Genomic DNA, 20,553 nt, shown 5'->3' with positions numbered 1-20,553 from the left:
GGGAGGTGGAGGTTGCGGTGAGCCAAGATGGCGCCGTTGCACTCCAGCCTGGGCAACAAGAGCAAAACTCCCCTCAAAAAAAAAAAAAGGAAATATTTTATTTTAGGCCAGGCTGGTGGCTCACGCCTGTAATCCCAGCACTCAGCCTGGGGAGGCCGAGTTGAGCAGATCACCTGAGGTTGGGAGTACGCGACCAGCCTGAGCAACATGGAGAAACCCTGTCTCTATTTTAAAAAACACAAGTCAGACGCAGTGGCTCAAGCCTGTAATCCCAGCACTTTGGGAGGCCAAGGCGGGTGAATCACGAGGTCAGGAGATCGAGACCATCCTGGCTAACACGGTGAAACCCTGTCTCTACTAAAAATACAAAAAAATTAGCCAGGCGTGGTGGCAGGCGCCTGTAGTCCCAGCTACTGGGGAGGCTGAGGCAGGAGAATGGTGTGAACCCGGGAGGCGGAGCTTGAAGTGAGCCGAGATCGCGCCACTGCACTTCAGCCTGGGCAGCAGAGCAAGACTCCATCTCAAAAACACCACCGAAAAAACAAAAATTAGCCGGGTGTGGTGGTGGGCACCTGTAATCCCAGCGACTCGGGAAGCTGAGGGAGGAGAATGGCTTGAACCTGGGAGGCAGCGGTTGCAGTAAGCCGGGATAGTGCCACTGCACTCCAGCCTGGGCGACAGAGTGAGACTCTGGCTCAAAAAAAAAAAAAAGAAAAGAAAAGAAATATTTCATTATGACCACTGAAAACAAATTCAGCTGATTTTTTTAAATGAGAAAGAGAAAATGTGCAGAGTGTGTGTCTGGCTGTGTGATAGGTAAGAAAAGAGAGCACCATCTAACTCATAATGGGAAGGGTGTTTCTTTGCATAAACTGTTCCTGGAGCACACAAAGGTGGAGAATTTTATTAATCAGAAATATTTTCCAGGATTATCTATGTGTTTCATCTTTCCCCATCTCTTTTCTTTGTTCTGTGCATTTCTTCCATTTGGCTTTTCCAGGGCTGCATCTTATATATTAAAACAGTAAAGATAACTACAGTATTTTGATGAGTTCTGTGAGTAGCTCTACCAAATTATTGAACTTCAGAGAGGCTATGGGACTCCCCAGGTTTTAAACAGTAGCTCAGAAGCATAGATGGGCCCTTGGGGTTTGTGACTGGCATCTGCCATGAGGACAATGTTGCGGGACTGAGCCCTGAATCAGGGTCTACGATGACTCTGGGTGGTGTCAGAATTCAAATGTGAGACAATAAGTTAGTGTTGGAGAATTGTTTGATGTTCAGCAGACTCTACAGATGTGGTGCCAGAAAAAAGATATCACGGAGGCCTGGCCTGGAATAAAACTTTGGGTGATTGGGAATGGGAGGCTCTGCTCTGTCGTACACAGGCTGTCACACTGCTCGTTGTCCTGTGATCCCAGGTCTTCTCTCAGGGTGACAGAGGACTGAAAATGTAGAGGAAAGAAGCTCTGATAGACCCCCTTTTCCCACAGCTGCCACCACAGGATTCCCACCCACTCACGAACACACACACTAGACATTGACATGTCCACACTCCTCCCGGGACTCGGCACCACCCTCAGGAAACTCACAATGGTATTTTTTGTTTTTGTTTTTGTTTTGTTTTGTTTTTGAGATGGAGTCTCGCTGTGTTGCCCAGGCTGGAGTGCAGTGGCGCGATCTTGACTCGCTGCAGGCTCCGCCTCCCGGGTTCACGCCATTCTCCTGTCTCAGCCTCCTGAGTAGCTGGGACTACAGGCGCCCGCCACCACGCCCGGCTAATTTTTTTTGTATTTTTAGTAGAGATGGGGTTTCACCATGTTAGCCAGGATGATCTCGATCTCCTGACCTCGTGATCCTCCCGCCTCAGCCTTCCAAAGTGCTGGGATTACAGGCATGAGCCACGGCGCCTGGCCCACAATGGCATTTTTGATCCTAGTGTTTCTTGCCAAGAATCCACAAGTCTCTACAAGTCTCCTAGCATATTCCCACTCACAGACACTGAATCTGCAGCAGCAACCTGTTTTCTCCACCATCCTAGCATTTTGGACCAGCTGTTCATAATCTCACCTGCCTGCATGCACACGGAAATAAATCAGAGTACAGCCCCACTGGGACCACTATCTGTACCAAAAATCAGTCCTCTCACCTACATTGCACTCTCTCCCACTGAGGGATTTTTTTTTTCTTTTAGCTTTTATTTTTGGTTCAGGGTACACATGTGGGTTTGTTACACAGCTAAAATTATGTCATGGAGGTTTGGTGTGCAGATTACTTTGTCACTGAGATACTACCCATAGCACCAAACAGGTATGTTTTCTGATCCTCTTAGTCCTTCCACCCTCCACCCTCAACTAGGCCTCAGTGTCTTTTGTTCTCCTCTTTGTGTTCATGTGTTGTTATTATTTAGCTCTTACTTATAAATAATAACACGCATTTGGTTTTCTGTGTCTGCATTATTATTATTATTATTATTATTATTATTATTATTATTTTGAGACGGAGTTTTGCACTTGTTGCCCAGGGTGGAGTGCAATGGTGTGATCTCGGCTCACTGCAACCTCCGCCTCCTGGGTTCAAGCAATTCTCCTGCCTCAGTCTCCCGAGTAGCTGGAATTACAGGCACGTGCCACCAACCCCGGATAATTTTGTATCTTTAGTAGATACGGGGTTTCTCCATGTTGGTCAGGCTGGTCTCAAACTCCGCACCTCATGTGATCCACCCCCCTTGGCCTCCCAAAGTGCTGGGATTACAGGTATAAGCCATCACACCCAGCCTCTGCATTTGTTTTCTAAGAATAATGGTCTCCAGCTTCATCAATGTTATTGCAAAGGACATGATCTTTTTTTTTAGTGGCCACAGAGTACTCCATGATGTACCATATTTTGTTTTTACTAAATCTTTTATTTTATTTTATTTTATTTTATTTTTGGAGACAGGGTCTCACTTATTGCCCAGACTAAAGTGCCATGGCATGATATTGGATTACTTTAGCCTCAACTTCCCAGGCTCAAGCAAATCTCTCCTATCTCATCCTCCCAAGTAGCTGGGACTACATGCGGGCGTTACCACACCTGGCCAGTTTTTCTCTTTGTACTTTCTGTGGAGACAAGATTTTGCCATGTTGCCAGGCTGGTCTCAAACTTCTAAGCTCAGGCAGTCTACATGCTTTGTCCTCCCAAAGTGCTGGGATTACAGGCATGAGCCACCGCATCTGACCATACCATATTTTCTTTATCCAGTCTACCATTGATAGGCATTTACGGCCTGTGCGTGTCTTTGCTATTGTGAATAGTGCTGCAATGAACATGCATGTGGATGTGTCTTTATAATATAATTTATATTTCTTTGGGTATATACCCAATTATGAGGTTCCTGGGTCAAATGATAATTGTTTTTAGTTCTCTGAGGAATCACCACACTGCTTTTTATACTTGTTGAACTAATTTACACTCCTACCAGCAGAGTATAAGCATTCCTTTTCACTTAAATGGTTATTTTAATATTATTTACACTTTTGAAAGTGTAAAAGTGTTTTAATTGAAATATAGTTGCAATTTTAAAAAATGCTACATACATTATGACTAGTTCATTAAAATTATTAATGCTTAGATATTTATATCTAATATCCAAAGAAAATTTACTACCAAATTGTTATAGTAGATATTAGTCTGACATGTTTATTACTTTATTCAATAGGGATAATTATGAGTAAACACAATTTTAGTATCTTTTATTTCACTACATTGGAATGCTGCTATTACAGGACAAATAAAGACAGGTGATGTGGCCACCCAAACACCACCAACATAGCTCTTTAGTTAGTTATATTGCAAGCTCTAATATATTCCACTATATGAACACAGTCAGATTCTATTTCTTCATCAAAAAGTGTTGTTGGAAGTTGTCAGATGTATTTAAATATAGAACCCCTATTCAATGGCTAGGAAATGAGAGAGCAGCAGAGATGGAAAAGAAACTTTATAAAATTATTCTGAAAATCTGCCCCCTTTCTACATAATGTTCATGTTTCTCATGCTGAGAGTAGCTGTGTACTTTGGGTGTTGAGAGAGAAATTGCTTTTAGGGGAATATTTTCTGGCTGACTTGATCAATCTCATATCTAATCTGAGCTTTTTCTTAAGATTGCTCCTTTAATTGTACTCCACTTGCTGTAACACCAAAGGATACAGAGCCAAGTTGATCCTACCTAGAATCTGCAGATAAAAAAGGGCCAGACTTTGGATAGAGAATGTACAGAAAACTAACAAAAGGCATTTTCTGCATTGGGAGTGTGGCTCTTTGAGATGTTTCACATCTTGTTCATTGACCTGCTACAGTGAGATCAGAGGCTCCAGGAGGAAATAGAATCTGATGGCATAATCTGTAGTGAGAGATCAAGGCTGCAAAGTATCCAGAGCCATGACCACAACCACAACTATATTTACCTGTAAAATGTGATACTGGAGTAGAGTATTTTTGTTCTTTCTCTTACCCAAGAGCTAGCAAATCAGAATGGGTGATCCAGGTTGTGGAGTTCCACCAGGGCAGTTCCATTTTCTATTTAGAATCAGCCTGAGTCTCTCCAGCCTGGCTTATCATTGGGCCAGCAGCCCAGGGCCACTGGGAATTCCTTCAAAATCACCTAGGTGTCTTTGAGGCATTTGAGATGTCCCATGCAGAATTGTGTCAGGCTGACAGGAGTTAATTCTGCTTCTGTCTCAGTGTAAGAGAAATGAGTCATCTGTGTTTGTTCATCCCCTCATACAAGAGATGTCTTTGGTTGGTACCCAGATGAGAGTTTCTCCAGTTTCCTGGTACTTGGATGATAAACAAGGAGGAGATCTGGAGACCCAAATAGATAAACTAGTAGCTTCCATTTCATATGGCCATTTAAAAAAAAAAAAACATGAAGCAGTCATGGTTCCTACAATCCAGAAACTTTTAGTCTAGACTAGCAACTGGATAAATAATTGAATTGTGCATCATATGGTTGGTACAACAAATACAATGTGTCTAAAATCTTGGGCTTTATTTAGGCCACTTTATATTGCTGTGGCTTCTGATGTCTACATCTGAAGGCATATTTATGAAGAGAAGAACCGTTATTATAATTTCTTTTTTTTATATTTTTGAGAGGGAGTGCAATGGTGTAATCTCAGCTCACTGCAACCTCTGCCACCCTGATTCAAGTGAGCCTACTGCCTCAGCCTTCTGAGTAGCTGGGATTACATGTGCCTGCCATCGCATCCGGCTAATTTTTGTATTTTTAGCAGAGATGGGGTTTCACCATCTTGGTCAGGCTGGTCTTGAACTCCTGACCTTGCGATCCACCCACCTCAGCCTCCCAAAGTGCTGGGATTACATGCGTGAGACACTACACCCAGCAGTATAATTTCTATTTCTTTTTCCTTAAGTGTACGTATTTATTTTCTAATAAAATTACCCTAGAAAGGCCAGGCACAGTGGCTCATGCCTGTATTCCCAGCACTTGAGAGGTCAAGGCAGGCGAATCATGAGGTCAGGAGTTTGAGACCAGCCTGGCCAATATGGTGAAATGCCATCTCTACTAATAATACCAAAATTAGCCAGGCATGGTGATGCACACCTGTAGTTCTAGCTACTTGGGAGGCTGAGGCAGAAGATTCACTTGAATCTGGGAGGCAGAGGTTGCAGTGAGCCGAGATCGCACCAGTGCACTCCAGCCTAGGCGACAGAGTGAGACTGCATCTCAAAACAAAATAGTTACCCTAGAAGACCTTAAGGGATTTGTTTAAATTGCATATTAGTATATAGTATAAAGTTGACAGGGCAGTGGCTAGAAAAGATTAAAATTGCAGAAACTCTGGATTTACATTTCTTTTAGGTAAGCTTAGGAAAAACAAAACTGGAAGTACCCCAGTGGCATAGAGAACAGAATTCTACATAGTGTCTTCACCCTGCCCCAGACCTATTCAGATTCACCCTTTTTGGAGACTATTTAGTTCTGACCCTACCATGGAGTCTTGCCTCACAGAACTGATTAGAAGAGATCAGAGTTTTGGCTGGTAAATCCTACTGCATTTCTAGAGCTGGTGCTCACAATTTTCTGAAACCCAAAAGCATATAAATGAGAAAAATAAAGTATGTATTTTAGGGTCTTAGTTTTTAAATGTTGTATTAAAACCAATGCTTGCAGAGACATTCTAATTAGTAACTTGTTTTCTATTCCTGCAGATCCGGTAGTTGCTCCATAAGTCACAAAAAAGTAAATATGAATAGAATAAAATTATCTCTATAATACATTAAACTCTTCCTTCTATATCTCTTCCATCTGTCTATATTTAGCTTTTATTCTATACAATTTTTTTAAAAATTTTGATGACCGATAAATAGAAGAAATAAAAATGCTGGGACCTTTAACTACATCCTGGAAATTATTAAACCCTTAGTGCCAGCTCCCAGGGTGTTATGAGAATACCCAGCACAGTGCTCTGTATCATACTCTTGAGCACATAGTACCTGCTTAATAAACATTGCATTAGTAAATGTGTACATGTTGCTTTTTAAATCAAGACTTACTCAGACATTGCTGCCTTCTGTTTTGTCTGTAAAGAGCCAGCAAAGAATATAAAACTTTAGGATGGAGATGGGTTGTCCTTACCTGTACCGGAAGTATTTGGTTGTGACAAGAGTGCTGAGTGTAAGGGACCCTGTGTTGTTCCTGCTTCTGTAACTAATGCTAATAATGAGCTAAGGGGGAGCAACATCCGCATTGACAGGGAACTTGTTTAAAACACCCATTCATGGACCCTTTTCAAACCTGCAAAATCACACTACATAAAGTGGGGCCAAAATTACCAAGTGATTTATAAGCTCGTTAAAGCTTGAGAGGCAATGCTTAGCTTAGTGGTTATCAGCCCAGGCTTCTCATTAGGATCACATGACCAATTTGCAGAAATCTCTTGTGCCCTCCCCACAGCTTCTGTTTATTGTTGTGTGTGGAAGCATCCATGTTGTTTAATGAAGTGCCTCATATGACTCTAAGGTGAGGCCAGAATCAGGTATGAGGGCTTCAAAATACATTCATGAGAGTTAAGTTCCACCTTTGCACTAAAGGATGGTCACAGGGCCTGTTCTGTTTGGGTTTGGTAGGAACAGGTCAGTGTGGCACATATTTCCATTACTGTAGCAGAAATTGCTGGTGTCTGTGGCAGGGGAGGGCACCTGGGGACAGGAAAGGAGAAACATTTTTATTTTCATGGAGCAGCTCATTGTTCCTGAATCTCTTCTGTTTTAAAGGACAGAAATGGGTTAACTTTTTCTTTTTCTGCCAATTGATGTCATGCTATCAGGTAAACATGTAATACTGACACCTTTAAAGCATATTCTCAAGGTGCAGATGTAATTTATTCAGAGAGTCTCATCTGAGAATGAATTCCAGAGAAGAAGGAGGAAGAAAAAAAAAAAACTTTCCTTCAGGTAAACATGCGTCAGATGAAGAGCTGTGTCCACTCTGCTTCCTGGACTGCCTTGTGTTTAGTACTTACAAAACTTTACTTCTCTACTTGTGTTTTTCCGCCCTAATGAGTTTGGTTTAACTACTTGTTAAAATTCTTATGATAGTCAAGGGTCTCTGAAAAATATTTCTTTCCTGTATCTCAGAGCCTTCTCTTTATTCTCTGCATCATAGCTTCTTATATGCTATGCAGGATTCTCAGCAATAATTTATAATCTGCAATATTAAAAATGTTTCCTTTGTGGCTGTTGAACATGGAAAGATGTGGATACTCAAGATTTCTATTGGGTAAAACTCTGGTCCTTAGTAAAGATGGAGAACATGTAATGTTGAGGCTCCATCTGTTGTTCTATTAGCTCTATGCAGAACGAGATTAAGAAAATGCTTATTTAAATGAGATGGCATTTATTACCCAGAAAGTTCTGAAAAAAATTATTAAGAGATACCTGCTCTCTAGGGAGCTAAGTGAAGCCTACTTAAAATTACTACTAAAAATTACAGAACAGAGGAGTAATCTGTATTTTAAAGTTTGCATAAAACATGTTTCTTTTTTTTTTTTTTGAGACAGAGTCTTGCTGTGTCACCCAGGCCAGGGGTATAGTAGCGCGATCTTGGCTCAGTGCAAACTTCACCTCCCGGGGTCAAACAATTCTCCTGCCTTAGCCTCCCAAGTAGCTGGGATTACAGGTGCCCGCCACCACGCCCGGCTAATTTTTGTATTTTGTAGAGATGAGGTTTCACCCTGTTAGTCAGGCTGGTCTCGAACTCATGACCTCATGATCCGCCCACCTCATGCCTCCCAAAGTGCTGGGATTACAGGCGTGAGTCACTGCGCCCGGCCTAAAACTGATGTTTCTTTATGGTTAAATTCAGACTATAATTTACTTTTTTGGGGGGGGTATTTCAACAGTGATGCTGTGTTCTTCTGTGAGCATTAGCATATCATAAAAATTTGTCCTAGTGCAGTTAATGGCTAATGATTCACTTGGTTAAGTAGCTCCCTGAGAGATTTTTTTCACTATAGAGTTATTTTTATTATTAAGTATCTTTATGCAGCTGATGTGCATAAACCATCACATTTAATCTGGCAGCTGGCCTTTCTTATTTTTTTCCTACATATTTTCTTTGATAAATGAGGGCTCTTTGTTTATAGGCTAGAAAATGTGGGGGAAAACACAGGCTCTTCCACTTACTAAATGTTTGAAAAAATATCCTTTTGGGGCCAAAAACATTGGCATTACTGGTGAGCTTGTTAGAAATTCAAAAAATTGACCGGGCGCAGTGGCTCACGCCTATAATCCCAGCACTTTGGGAGGCTGAAGCAGCGGATCACCTGAGGTCAGGAGTTCAAGAGCAGCCTGACCAACATGGAGAAACCCCATCTCTACTAAAAATACAAAAAAAAATTAGCCGGGCATGGTGGCGCATGACTAATCCCAGCTACTCGGGAGGCTGAGGCAGGAGAATTGCTTGTACCCAGGAGGCGGCGTTTCCAGTAAGCCAAGATGGCGCCATTGCACTCCAGCCTGGGCAACAAGAGCGAAACTCCATCTATAAATAAATAAATAAATAAGAAAGACTTTATTTCAGATCTTCTGGGAAAAAAAACCTGCATAACAAGGTCGTCAGCTTATTGTACATATTAAAATTTGAGAGGTGCCTTCTAACCCAACATTTCTTTTCTATCTGAAAAATATTCACTACTCATTCCGTATGATGTAAATATACCACTCAAAAATGTACATGTTCGTGTTCATGGCCGTAATTTTATACTTTATTATCTAGAAAAATATCATATATGAACTGATGTTGTGGATCTTGTGCTGCTCTTTCTTCTCAGAGTTAGAGAATACATTAGAGAATATTTCTGTGTTGAAAATCATTTTATTGGATAATTTTAGTCCTATAAGTCAGAACCACTTCTCTTTACTCTCTCATTTCACCTGAAGTCAAATTAAAAATTCCACCCATGGCCACTTGGTAAAAATAAGTGTGTGTGTGTTTTTCAGGGACCATTGGAATTTAGAGATGTGGCCATAGAATTCTCTCTGGAGGAGTGGCATTGCCTGGACACTGCACAGCGGAATCTATATAGGAATGTGATGTTAGAGAACTACAGACACCTGGTCTTCCTTGGTGAGGATAACTTGAGTACATAATTCATAATATTACTCTAAAGGTTTTATTTCTCTTTTTTGTAGAATGTTTTTTAGTAATTTATTCTTTGCATACAAGAGTTTCAGATCCCCTTTTTCCAGAAAAATCTTCAGAATTTTTTCGTTTGGAAAAGAATTTCTTCATGATGTTTCATCTTAATCCAAACTTTCCACATTCCTGAGTTGAGCTTTGTTCTTCACTCCAAATTAGTGGTAATTCCAAAAATTTAGTGGCATAAAATATTGTTGCCCCCACCTGAAAATCTAATTGCCACCACCAATTTTTGATTTAGTAGAACCCAGTAGTAAAATTAAGAAACCTACAAATTGAAAGTATTTTCTAAATATTTAGAAATTTCTGTTATAGGCCAGGCTTGGTGGCTCACACCTATAATCCCAGCACTTTGGGAGGCCGGGCGGGTGGATCACCTGAGGTCAGGAGTTCGAGACCAGCCTGACCAACATGGTGAAACCCTGTCTGTACTAAAAATGCAAAAATTAGTCGGGCGTGGTGGCACATGCCTGTAATCCCAGCTACTCAGGAGGCTGAGACAGGAGAACCGCTTGAATCCTGGAGTTGGAGCTTGTGGTGAGCCAAGATCGAGCCATTGCACTCCAGCCTGGGCAACAAGAGTGAAACTCTGCCTCAAAAAAGAAAAAAAATTTCTGTTATAACTTAGTATTTTAGTATTAATTTACTAGAATACTTTATCACATCCTCTCTGCTGAGCACAGTACTAGCTTGTAATTGGAGAATATGAGCAAGATTCATATTATTTATTCTTAATAAAACAGGTATTGTTGTCTCTAAACCAAACCTGATCACCTGTCTGGAGCAAGGAAAAAAACCTTTAACTATGAAGAGGCATGAGATGATTGCCAAACCCCCAGGTAGGTGCGAGTGAAAATGAATACGACAGACAACACAGATAGAGGTCCCAAGGTCAAAGAGAAAGCGAGTCCTTAAAATGTGATTTGGGAAGCTGTGTTCCCAAGGAAATAGTTCCTGGGCAGCTTTTTTTTTCTTTTCTTTTCTTTTTTCTTTTAATTTTGCTCTCACAAAGAGGCATCTTCTGTCTTATGCTTTTCAGTTCTCTAAGAATTCTATTTTTCTTTCGGTGAGCTTCCTTCAAGTTCACACTGAGAGCCAAAGTCCTCTTCATGACAGATAAGAGACTGCACTATCTGGCTGTTTTTCCATTGTTTTGGGGACACACAAGTATCTGCATGATTTTGAGAAACGAAAACTCTTTAAGTTCTCTTTTTGCATCAGGTCTTAAATGTGTGTGTGAAAGTATTAGTTTCTGTTCCATTTTTTTGTTCATTTTTCTGTTTTATTACTATATAGTCTTGAAATGTATAGTTTGAAATTTTAAGTATGATATCCTTCTGCTTTGTTCTTTTTCCTCATGATTGCTTTGGCTATTCAAAGTTTATTTTAGTTTCATGTAAATTTTAGAATTGTATTTTTGATTACTGTGAAAAAAAACACTGCAATTTTAATAGGAAGTTTATTGAATCTGTAGATCACTTTGGATAATATGGCACTTCAGTAATATTTAATCTTTCAATCCATAGACATAAACTATTTTAAAATTTACTTGGATCTTCTCCAATTGTTTCATTCTTTTTTTTTGTATTACCTCCTTGGTTAATTTTTTCCTCAGAAATTTATTATTTAATGTTATAGTAAATAAGATTTTTTCTTTATTTTATCAGATAGTTAAACTGTATGAAACCATAGATATACTTTTATGTTAATTTTATATTTTCCTAATTTAATTAGTGTATTTATTAGTTTAGAGAGGTTTTAATGTACTGTGTATGGGTTTTTTTAATTACACTTTTAAGTTCTAGGGTACATGTGCACATCGTGCATGTTTGTTACATAGGTATACATGTGCCATGTTGGTTTGCTGCACCCATTAACTCGTCATTTACATTAGGTATCTCTCCTAATGCTATCCCTCCCCCATCCCCCCACCCCACGACAGGCCCCGGTGTGTGATGTTCCCCGCCCTGTGTCCAAGTGTTCTCATTGTTCAATTCCCACCTATGAGTGAGAACATGGGGTGTTTGGTTTTCTGTCCTTGTGATAGTTTGCTCAGAATGATGGTTTCCAGCTTCATCCATGTCCCTGCAAAGGACATGAACTCATCCTTTTTTATGGCTGCATAGTATTCCATGGTGTATATGTGCCACATTTTCTTAATCCAGTCTGTCATTGATGGACATTTGGGTTGGTTCCAAGTCTTTGCTATTGTGAGTAGTGCCGCAATAAACATAACGTGTGCATGTGTCTTTATAGTAGCATGACTTATACTCCTTTGGGTATATACCCAGTAATGGGATCACTGGATCAAATGGTATTTCTAGTTCTAGATCCTTGAGGAATCGCCACGCTGTCTTCCACAATGGTTGAACTAGTTTACACTCCCGCCAACAGTGTAAAAGTGTTCCTGTTTCTCCACATCCTCTCTAGCATCTGTTGTTTCCTGACTTTTTAATGATTGCCATTCTAACTGATGTGAGATGGTATCTCATTGTGGTTTTGATTTGCATTTCTCTGATGACCAGTGATGATGAACATTTTTTCATGTGTCTGTTGGCTGCATAAATGTCTTCTTTTGAGAAATGTCTGTTCATATCCTTTGCCCACTTTTTGGTGGGGTTGTTTTTTTCTTGTAAATTTGTTTAAGTTCTTTGTAGATTCTGGATATTAGCCCTTTGTCAGATGGGTAGATTGCAAAAATTTTCTCCCATATTGTAGGTTGCCTGTTCATTCTGATGGTGGTTTCTTTTGCTGTGCAGAAGCTCTTTAGTTTAATTAGATCCCATTTGTCAATTTTGGCTTTTGTTGCCATTGCTTTTGGTGTTTTAGTCATGAAGTCCTTGCCCATGCCTATGTCCTGAATGGACAAAATTGACAATATAGTTGGAAGTAAACCACACCTCAGCAAATGTAAAAGTACTGTGTTTGGTTTTTTTAAAAATAAGATTGTATGATCTACAAACAGCATTTTACTTATTTTTCTATTTCAATGGATTTTTTTATTTATTTGACTAATTCTTCTGCCACATACTTCCAGTCCTAGATTAAAATATAGTTTTAAAATATGGGCACAATATAGTTTTGTATTGGTGTCTGAATTTGATGGAGAAAACAAAACACCTCTTCAAGTTTTCATAAACTAATTTTAGAAAGTAAAAAATCTTTTATTGGGCCCTTAGTGTGATGAGATTCCCTCTGAATTTGTAGTGAAGAGGGGTTGTAGCTTGGTCACAAGGCTGCTGGGTCTGCACTAGGGTTCACCTTTAGTTGGCTTGATACAGGGACTTGGGTAGTTGTAATTCCCATTTTATTTTTGGACAGACTGCATATCCTTCAGGACTTTGCTCCATAGGGCAGACATTAGGACATGTTTTTGCACTCGGTTCTGCATATGGTGGGCGTTGTATCAGGATGTGGATGAGTGTGGCTTTCACTGTGTACCAGAGAGCATTTCCTCAGGTAACTGGGTGGGTTTCTATATAGGCAGAACTGACCATAAACTGTGGCACAGGTAAATGAAACTGAGTCATTGAACTGTTTCAGGGACCACAGTAAAGGCCAAGGTCTGCAGGCCTGCCTACGTGGCTGTAAATGGGCACCTTCCTCCAGGTCTCTGGAATGGCAGGACCTCTGCCAGACTGTGGCCGGGAGGAGTTTCGGATAGTTAGAGAGTAAGTTCAGAATTCTCAGTGGGACCAAGTTGGGTGAACCCTATCCTGGTCTGTAGCCAAGAACCAGGGGTCTGGTAGTTTCCCACCTGAATGAGGGCCTGCCTTCTGAATAGAACACTTCTCAATCTTCAGCTTTAACAGCATTTCACAACTCCCTCCCTGGATCTCAAATCTTACAGGCACTTATTTTGGAGATGGGGTCTTGCTACATAACGCAGACTGGTCTCAAAATCCTGGCCTGAAGCAGTTCTCCTACCTTAATGTACCATGAAGCTGTCATTACAGGTGTGAGCCATAATGCCTGGTTTTCTCATAAAGGCATTTTTGTCAGGGATAGCTAACCTTTTTTTGCTGTAAGAGGATATGAAAATAGGGGACTTTTAATCTTTTCATCTTAGTGAGGTCACTCTCCCTATACATTTCTGTTTTCTATTTCAAATTTGTGGTAATTTTAGATTCAGAAATTTAGGACAGTGTGCTAGAATTTGCATGGTATGCCTGAAGTAAATTGGATAATTAGTAGGTACTCCATATTTACGAAAATAGTTACTTGTAAATTCAAGTTTGCTGCAGGCAAAAGGGAATTACAGAATTTTCATCAACTTTCTTCAGCCTATATCTAAATAATAATGTAGTTTATTTCCTAATATTTGTTTTACATATCAGAGGGTCTAACCCTATTCTGCAAAATATATATATTTTTTATTTAACAATATGTCTATTCTTTTCTTCTAAAGTTGGATTATAGCAGTTTCATTTTGTGTAAGAAGATATTTAAAACATAAAAAGTAACTAGTTTCTTTTAAATGGTTATTTATTAAAAATTTCTCAGAATCTTCTGTGTATAATTACACTGCATATATTCTCTGAAATTTTACTGCCACACAGTGCATGCCAGTGATTCAAAATACCTGCATTTAATGAGTACACAGTAACAGCTAAATATTGCAGTTACGTAGACAATTTTTTTTTTTTTTTTGAGATAGAGTCACTCTCTGTCACCCAGACTGGAGTGCAGTGGTGCGATCTTGGCTCACCTCAACCTCCACTTCCTGGCTTCAAGCAGTTCTCATGCCTCAGCCTCCCAAGTAGCTGCAATTACAGGCATGTGTCACCACGCGCGGCTAATTTTTCTGTTTTTAGTAGAGATGGGGTTTCACCATGTTGGTCAGGCTGGTCTTTGAACTCCTGACCTCAGGTGATCTGCCTGCCTCGGCCTCCCATAGTGCTGAGATTACAGATGTGAGCCACTGCGCCTGGCCTAACAATGTTTGTTTAAATGATACATCAATGTTGCATACCAGATTTTATGAGTAAACATTTCTCTTCTTATTGTTTTGAAGTTCTACATTAGTGTGCTTTTTCAGAGTAGGTTTCTCTTTTTTTTTTTGAGACAGAGTCTCACTCTGTCACACAGGCTGGATTGCAGTGGTGCGATCTCGGCTCACTGCAAGCTCCGCCTCCTGGGTACAAGAGATTCTTCTGCCACAGCCTCCCGAGTAGCTGGGACTACAAGCACCCGCCACCACAGCCGGCTAATTTGTGTATTTTTAGTCGAGATGGGGTTTCACCATGTTGACATGGGGTTTCACCATGTTGGCCATGCTGATCTCAAACTCTTGACCTCAGGTGATCTACCCTCCTGAGCCTCCCAAAGTGCTGGGATTAAACAGGCTCAAGCCTCCGTGCCCGTCTTTTTTTTTTTTTTTTTTTTTTTTTTTGAGATGGATTCTCGTTCTGTTGCCCAGGTTGGAGTGCAGTGGCATGATTTTGGCTCACTGCAACCTCCACCTCCTGGGTTCAAGCGATTCTTCTGCCTTAGCCTTCTGAGTAGCTGGAACTACAGGTGTGCACCACCATGCCTGGCTAATTTTTGTATTTTTAGTAGAGGTGAGTTTTCACCATGTTTGTTTGTCAGGCTGATCTTGAACTCCTGACCTCAGGCAATCCACCTGCCTTGGCCTCCCAAAGGGCTGGGATTATGGGCGTGAGCCACGGCACCCGGCCAGGTTTTTTTTGTTTTGTTTTGTTTTGTTTTCTTTTTTTATTTTTTTTAAAAGGGAGTTTTGCTCTTGTTGCCCAGGCTGGAGTACAATGGCATAATCTTAGCTTACTGCAACCTCCACCTTCCGGGTTCAAGTGATTCTCCTACCTCAGCCTCCTGAGTAGCTGGGAGTACAGGCACACGCCACCATACCCAGCTAATTTTCTATTTTTAGTAGAGACGGGGTTTTACCATGTTGGTCAGGCTGGTCTCAAACTCCTGACCTCAGGTGATCCGCCTGCCTCAGCCTCCCCAAGTGTTGGGATTACAGGTGCGAGTCACCGCTCCCAGCCTGAAACAGTTTTTTAATCCTGTCTACGTGAGTAGTCATAAAAATTCTCCTAATTTCAACATCTATTTATTTATGAATCTATATTATTTTTGTGTGGGGGAAACACCTAACAAAATGTGTTATCTGTCAAAAACACGTAAGAAAATTTATAATAAAATATTTCTAGGCCAGGCGCAGTGGCTCACACCTGTAGTCCCAGCACTTCGGGAGGCCAAGGCAGGCGGATCATGAGGTCAGGAGATGGAGACTATCCTCGCCAACATGGGGAAACCCCGTCTCTACTAAAATACAAAAAATTAGCCAGGTATGGTGGCGCATGCCTGTAGTCCCAGCTACTCAGGAGGGTGAGGCAGGGGAATTGCTTGAACCTGGGAGGCAGAGATTGCAGTGAGCCGGTATCTTGCCACTGTACTCCGGCCTCGGAGACAGAGTGAGACTCCATCTCGAAAAAAAATAATATATATATATATAAATATATATATATATATTCTGTTTAGTTATATTAATTATGTTGACATGCAACATATCACTAGAATATTTTTATCTTGCAAAGCTAAATCTCAATACACATTAAACAACTACCAATTCTTCACATTTCCTAGCACTTTTAAAACACCACTCTTTTCGGTTTCTAAGCATATAACTGCTTTATATGTCTCATACAGTCTCTGTCTTTTTGTGGCTGGCTCGTTTTATTTTGCATAATGTCATCAATATTTATCTTAATAGTTGTTAGAATATTTTCTTTTTGAAAATTGAGTGATATGCCAGTATTTTTATATCTACTGATTTGGTGACAGAAATTTGCATTGCTTTTACCTGTTGGCTTTCGGTAGCAATGCTGCAGTAATTATGTGAAAGGTGATATAATACATGTGCTGCATTCTGTTTTATTAGTCTACTTTTTCATCTTTATGCTCATACCAAATTGTTTTAATTCTGTAGCTTTTTGATGTGTTTTGAAATCAGAAATTGTAATGCCTCCAACATTTTTTTTTTTTTTTTTTGAAGATTGTTGGGTACTTTGTCTTTTTAGGTTCCATATAGTTTTGGATTTGCTGTTTTTATTTCTTCAAAAATACAATGAGAAATTTGAAAAATATTCCATTAAATCTATAGGTTAAATTGAGCGGTATAGACATCTTCACAATATTAATTATTTCCTTTTTGATTGTTTTTGAGATGGAGTTAAATTCACCCGCCTCAGCCTCCCAAAGTGCTGGGGTAACAGGCATGAGCCACCGCACCCAGCCAAGTTTATTTCAACAAGTGCATGCTCAAGAGTGTGTTGTATCATTTCTGTATATTTGAAAATTTATCAATTATTTATATTATTGTCTTATACTCTAATTCCATTTTTGTCATAGAAAGTAATCTATGAAATTTTAGTTTAAAAAAATGTGTTAAGACTTTGTTTTTGACCTAACAGGTGGTCTAGAAAGAGGAATGTTTTATGAGCTATTGAGAAGGCTGTGTATCCTGATGATGTTGAGGAGTGTTCTCTATACCTTCATTAGAAATAATTGTTTTTTACTGCCTTCTAGTCCTCTGTTCCCTTACTAATATACTGTCTTGTTTTATTATTATTACAGAAAGTGGGGTATTGAAATATCCTACTATAATTATATTGCTCTATTTATTCAACTTTGTTAGTATTTGCTTTATATATTTGAAACCCCAATTTGAGACACACACACGCACAAATACACACATGGATAAACAAATTTGTCATAGGTTTCCATGAATTAATCTATATATTGTTTAATGTCCTTCTTTTTTGAAGTTTTAACTTAAAGTACATTTTATAAAATATGACAGCTTTTGACTTTAACAATGTAGCTTGTGTAACATTATTTTGACCTCTTCTGCTCTCATTTTGTTAGTATTTACATGAAATTTCTACTTGGTCTTGCCACTTTCAGTCTTTTCTTGTCATTAGATCTCAGCTGACTTGTAAAAAGGCAAGTTGAATCTTGATTTTTAAAATTTTTTAATGAGCCTTTTTAGAAGTATGTCTCTTGATTGGAAAGATAATTATATTTAAATAGTTTTCTGAAAGAGAAAAACTTACTGTTAATGAAATAATTGTTTTGATTCTTGTATCTTTGTGTCTTAATTTCTCCTTTTTAAGTTTTTTTTATTTTTGTGTTGACATGCTTTGAGCTTTTTTCTTATTTTCTTTTGTGTATCTATACGGATATTTTCTTTTTTTTTTTTTTTTTTTTTTGAGACAGAGTCTCGCTCTGTCGCCCAGGCTGGAGTGCCCTGGCGCGATCTTGGCTCACTGTAAGCTCCGCCTCCTGGGTTCACACCATTCTTCTGCCTCAGCCTCTCGAGTAGCTGGAACTACAGGCGCCCACCTCTATGCCCGGCTAATTTTTTTTTTTGTATTTTTAATAGAGACGGGGTTTCACCGTGTTAGCCAGGATGGTCTCCATCTCCTGACCTTGTGATCCACCCGCCTCGGCCTCCCAAAGTGCTGGGATTACAGGCGTGAGCCACCGTGCCTGGCCTCGGATATTTTCTTAGTAGTACCTTGGGGGATTATCTAAAACCTCTAAAAGATCCAACAATATATTTTAATGTAGTAGAAAATTAACTTCAGTTGCATACAGAAATTCCTCATTATTACATCTGCCTTCACATTTGTTATTGATTTTACTAATTATATTTTTTATGTTGTCTATTCATTAACAGATGTTCATAATTTCCATACTTTTATCTTTTAAACTGTACCATTATGATTAACATAACTAATTAACATTAGTTAAGTAAGAAATTCCATTTTTATGAATGTGCCTATCTTTTCCAGAAACTTACATATCTTCATATGATTATGTGTTGTTTTCTTGCATTATGTTATTTTCTGTGGAAAAAAACTCCTTTCAGCATCCTTGATATATAGGGCATATGCAGTGCCAATATACTTTCTCAGGATTTGGTTATTTTGGAAGGACTTCTTTTTATTTGGTAGTACAATTTTGGTGATGGTACTATTCCCACTTGACATCTTTTTTTATTATAACTTTAATAACAATATCACAGTTTCCTTTTGACCTACAAAAATTTTTTTGATCAATTTATTGGTTATCTCATAAGACTATGCTTATAAATGACCATCATTTTTATCTTGCAGCTCCCAAAATTCTCTTCTTATCTGTGATTTTTGAAATTTTGTTTATATATGTGTTTGTTATAAATAGATGTTTGGGTATATCCTAGTTTGTTTGTTCAGCTTTTCAGCTTTGCCCTATTTACACAATTTTTTCTTTTAAGAAATTTTTCACTTAGTTTTTGTATTTTTTACACCCACAATTTTTGTTTTCTATTTTAATATTTTTTCGTTGTTATCCTCATTTTTCTAATCTTCAGTAGTTGTCTGTGTTCCTGTTTCACTTTGTGAAAATTAAATTTATTTTATTTGTTTTATTTTTTTTTTTTTCCTGAGACGGAGTCTCGCCCTGGAGTGCAGTGGCGTAATCTCAGCTCACTGCAACCTCCGCCTCCCACATTCAAGCGATTCTCCTGCCTCAGCCCCCTGAATAGCTGGGATTACAGGTGCCTGCCAACACGGCTAGCTAATTTTTTGTATTTTTAGTAGAGACGGGGTTTCACCATATTGGCCAGGCTGGTCTGAAACTCCTGACCTCATTTGATTTCCCCACCTTGGCCTCCCAGTGTGTTGGGATTACAGGAATGAGCCACCAAGCCTGGCCTGTTCAATTTATTTGGAATTTTAAAAATTATACACTTTTTATTGTTGCTTTTGAAAATTTTATAATTTTTTTGATGGGGCCATGTTGCCCTAATATTTTGTATACATTGTAATCTTTGAGATTTGGACATGAACAAAAAGCTACCTGTTATGATCTTTATAATATAGCTCTGTCCTCGCATAGTCTGAAAATCAATCGTCTTGGATAGCAATTCTTGGAATTTCTCAAACATGTTTTTAGGATGTGTCTTGTCTAAAATTTTGTGTTGTTTAGTTAAATCGGCTTATTCTTATTTCTTCTTAATAAATCAGTAATCACTTGCTACACCCATTCCGTGTTTGGGATACTGCAGTTTCTTTGCTTCTGAAACATTTACCTTTAGACTCAAAGTGTCATTCCAACGTATATTACCATTTCATGTTGTGGGAGACATTAACCAGTATTTTAAAAAGCCCCTAGAGGCTGGGCACGGTGGCTCATGCCTGTAATCCCAGCACTTTGGTAGGCCGAGGCGGGCGGATCACGAGGTCAGGAGATTGAGACTATCCTGGCTAACACGGTGAAACCCTATCTCTACTAAAAATACAAAAAATTAGCCGGGCATGGTGGCGGGCACCTGTAGTCCCATCTAGTTGGGAGGCTGTGGCAGGAGAATGACGTGAACCCAGGAGGCGGAGCTTGCAGTGAGCCGAGATGGCGCCACTGCACTCCAGCCTGGGAGACAGAGCGAGACTCTACCTCAAAATAAATAAATAAATAAAATAAAAAATAAAAATAAAAAAGCCCCTAGAATCCAGAAATAAAGATGTATGTGCCAATACTTTTCTTGTTTTTTAAAAAAGAAACCAGGGGTTGGCAATTTACATATTTGTGTTCATGTGTGAGACAGAGTCTCACTCTGTTACCTAGGCTGGAGTACAATGGATTGATCTTGGCTCACTACAATCTTTGCCTCCACAGTTCAAGCAATTCTCCTCCCTCAGCCTCCCAAGTAACTGGATTACAGGTATCTGTTACCACACCTGGCTAACGTTTTGTAGTTTTGTAGAGACGGGGTTTCACCATCTTTGCCAGGCTGGTCTTGAGCTGTTGACCTCATGATCCACCTGCCTCAGCCTCCCGGA

At 39.5% G+C, this 20,553-nt stretch overlaps 1 protein-coding gene across 6 annotated transcripts in view; it reads left to right on the top strand.

Moving 5' to 3' along the window:
- LOC100984790 (zinc finger protein 506) overlaps positions 1 to 20,553 on the top strand; it is a 74,777-nt gene that overhangs the window by 43,958 nt on the left and 10,266 nt on the right. For 3 of the 6 annotated variants that reach the window (XM_063600066.1, XM_014342569.5, XM_063600065.1), the window contains 2 exons: positions 9,508 to 9,634; positions 10,450 to 10,545. In XM_063600066.1, the coding sequence (XP_063456136.1) occupies positions 9,508 to 9,634; positions 10,450 to 10,545 (223 nt within the window). Of the gene's footprint in view, positions 1 to 9,507; positions 9,635 to 10,449; positions 10,546 to 10,675; positions 20,436 to 20,553 lie in introns of those variants that run through there. The other 3 variants (XM_034944156.3, XM_034944155.3, XM_063600067.1) reach the window with 3 other exon arrangements.

The sequence above is a fragment of the Pan paniscus genome, chromosome 20, assembly GCF_029289425.2.
Source record: "Pan paniscus chromosome 20, NHGRI_mPanPan1-v2.0_pri, whole genome shotgun sequence".
Classification (NCBI taxonomy): domain Eukaryota; kingdom Metazoa; phylum Chordata; class Mammalia; order Primates; family Hominidae; genus Pan; species Pan paniscus.
Note: the sequence above shows the minus strand (reverse complement) of the source record. Positions and strands in the feature narration are given on the sequence as shown.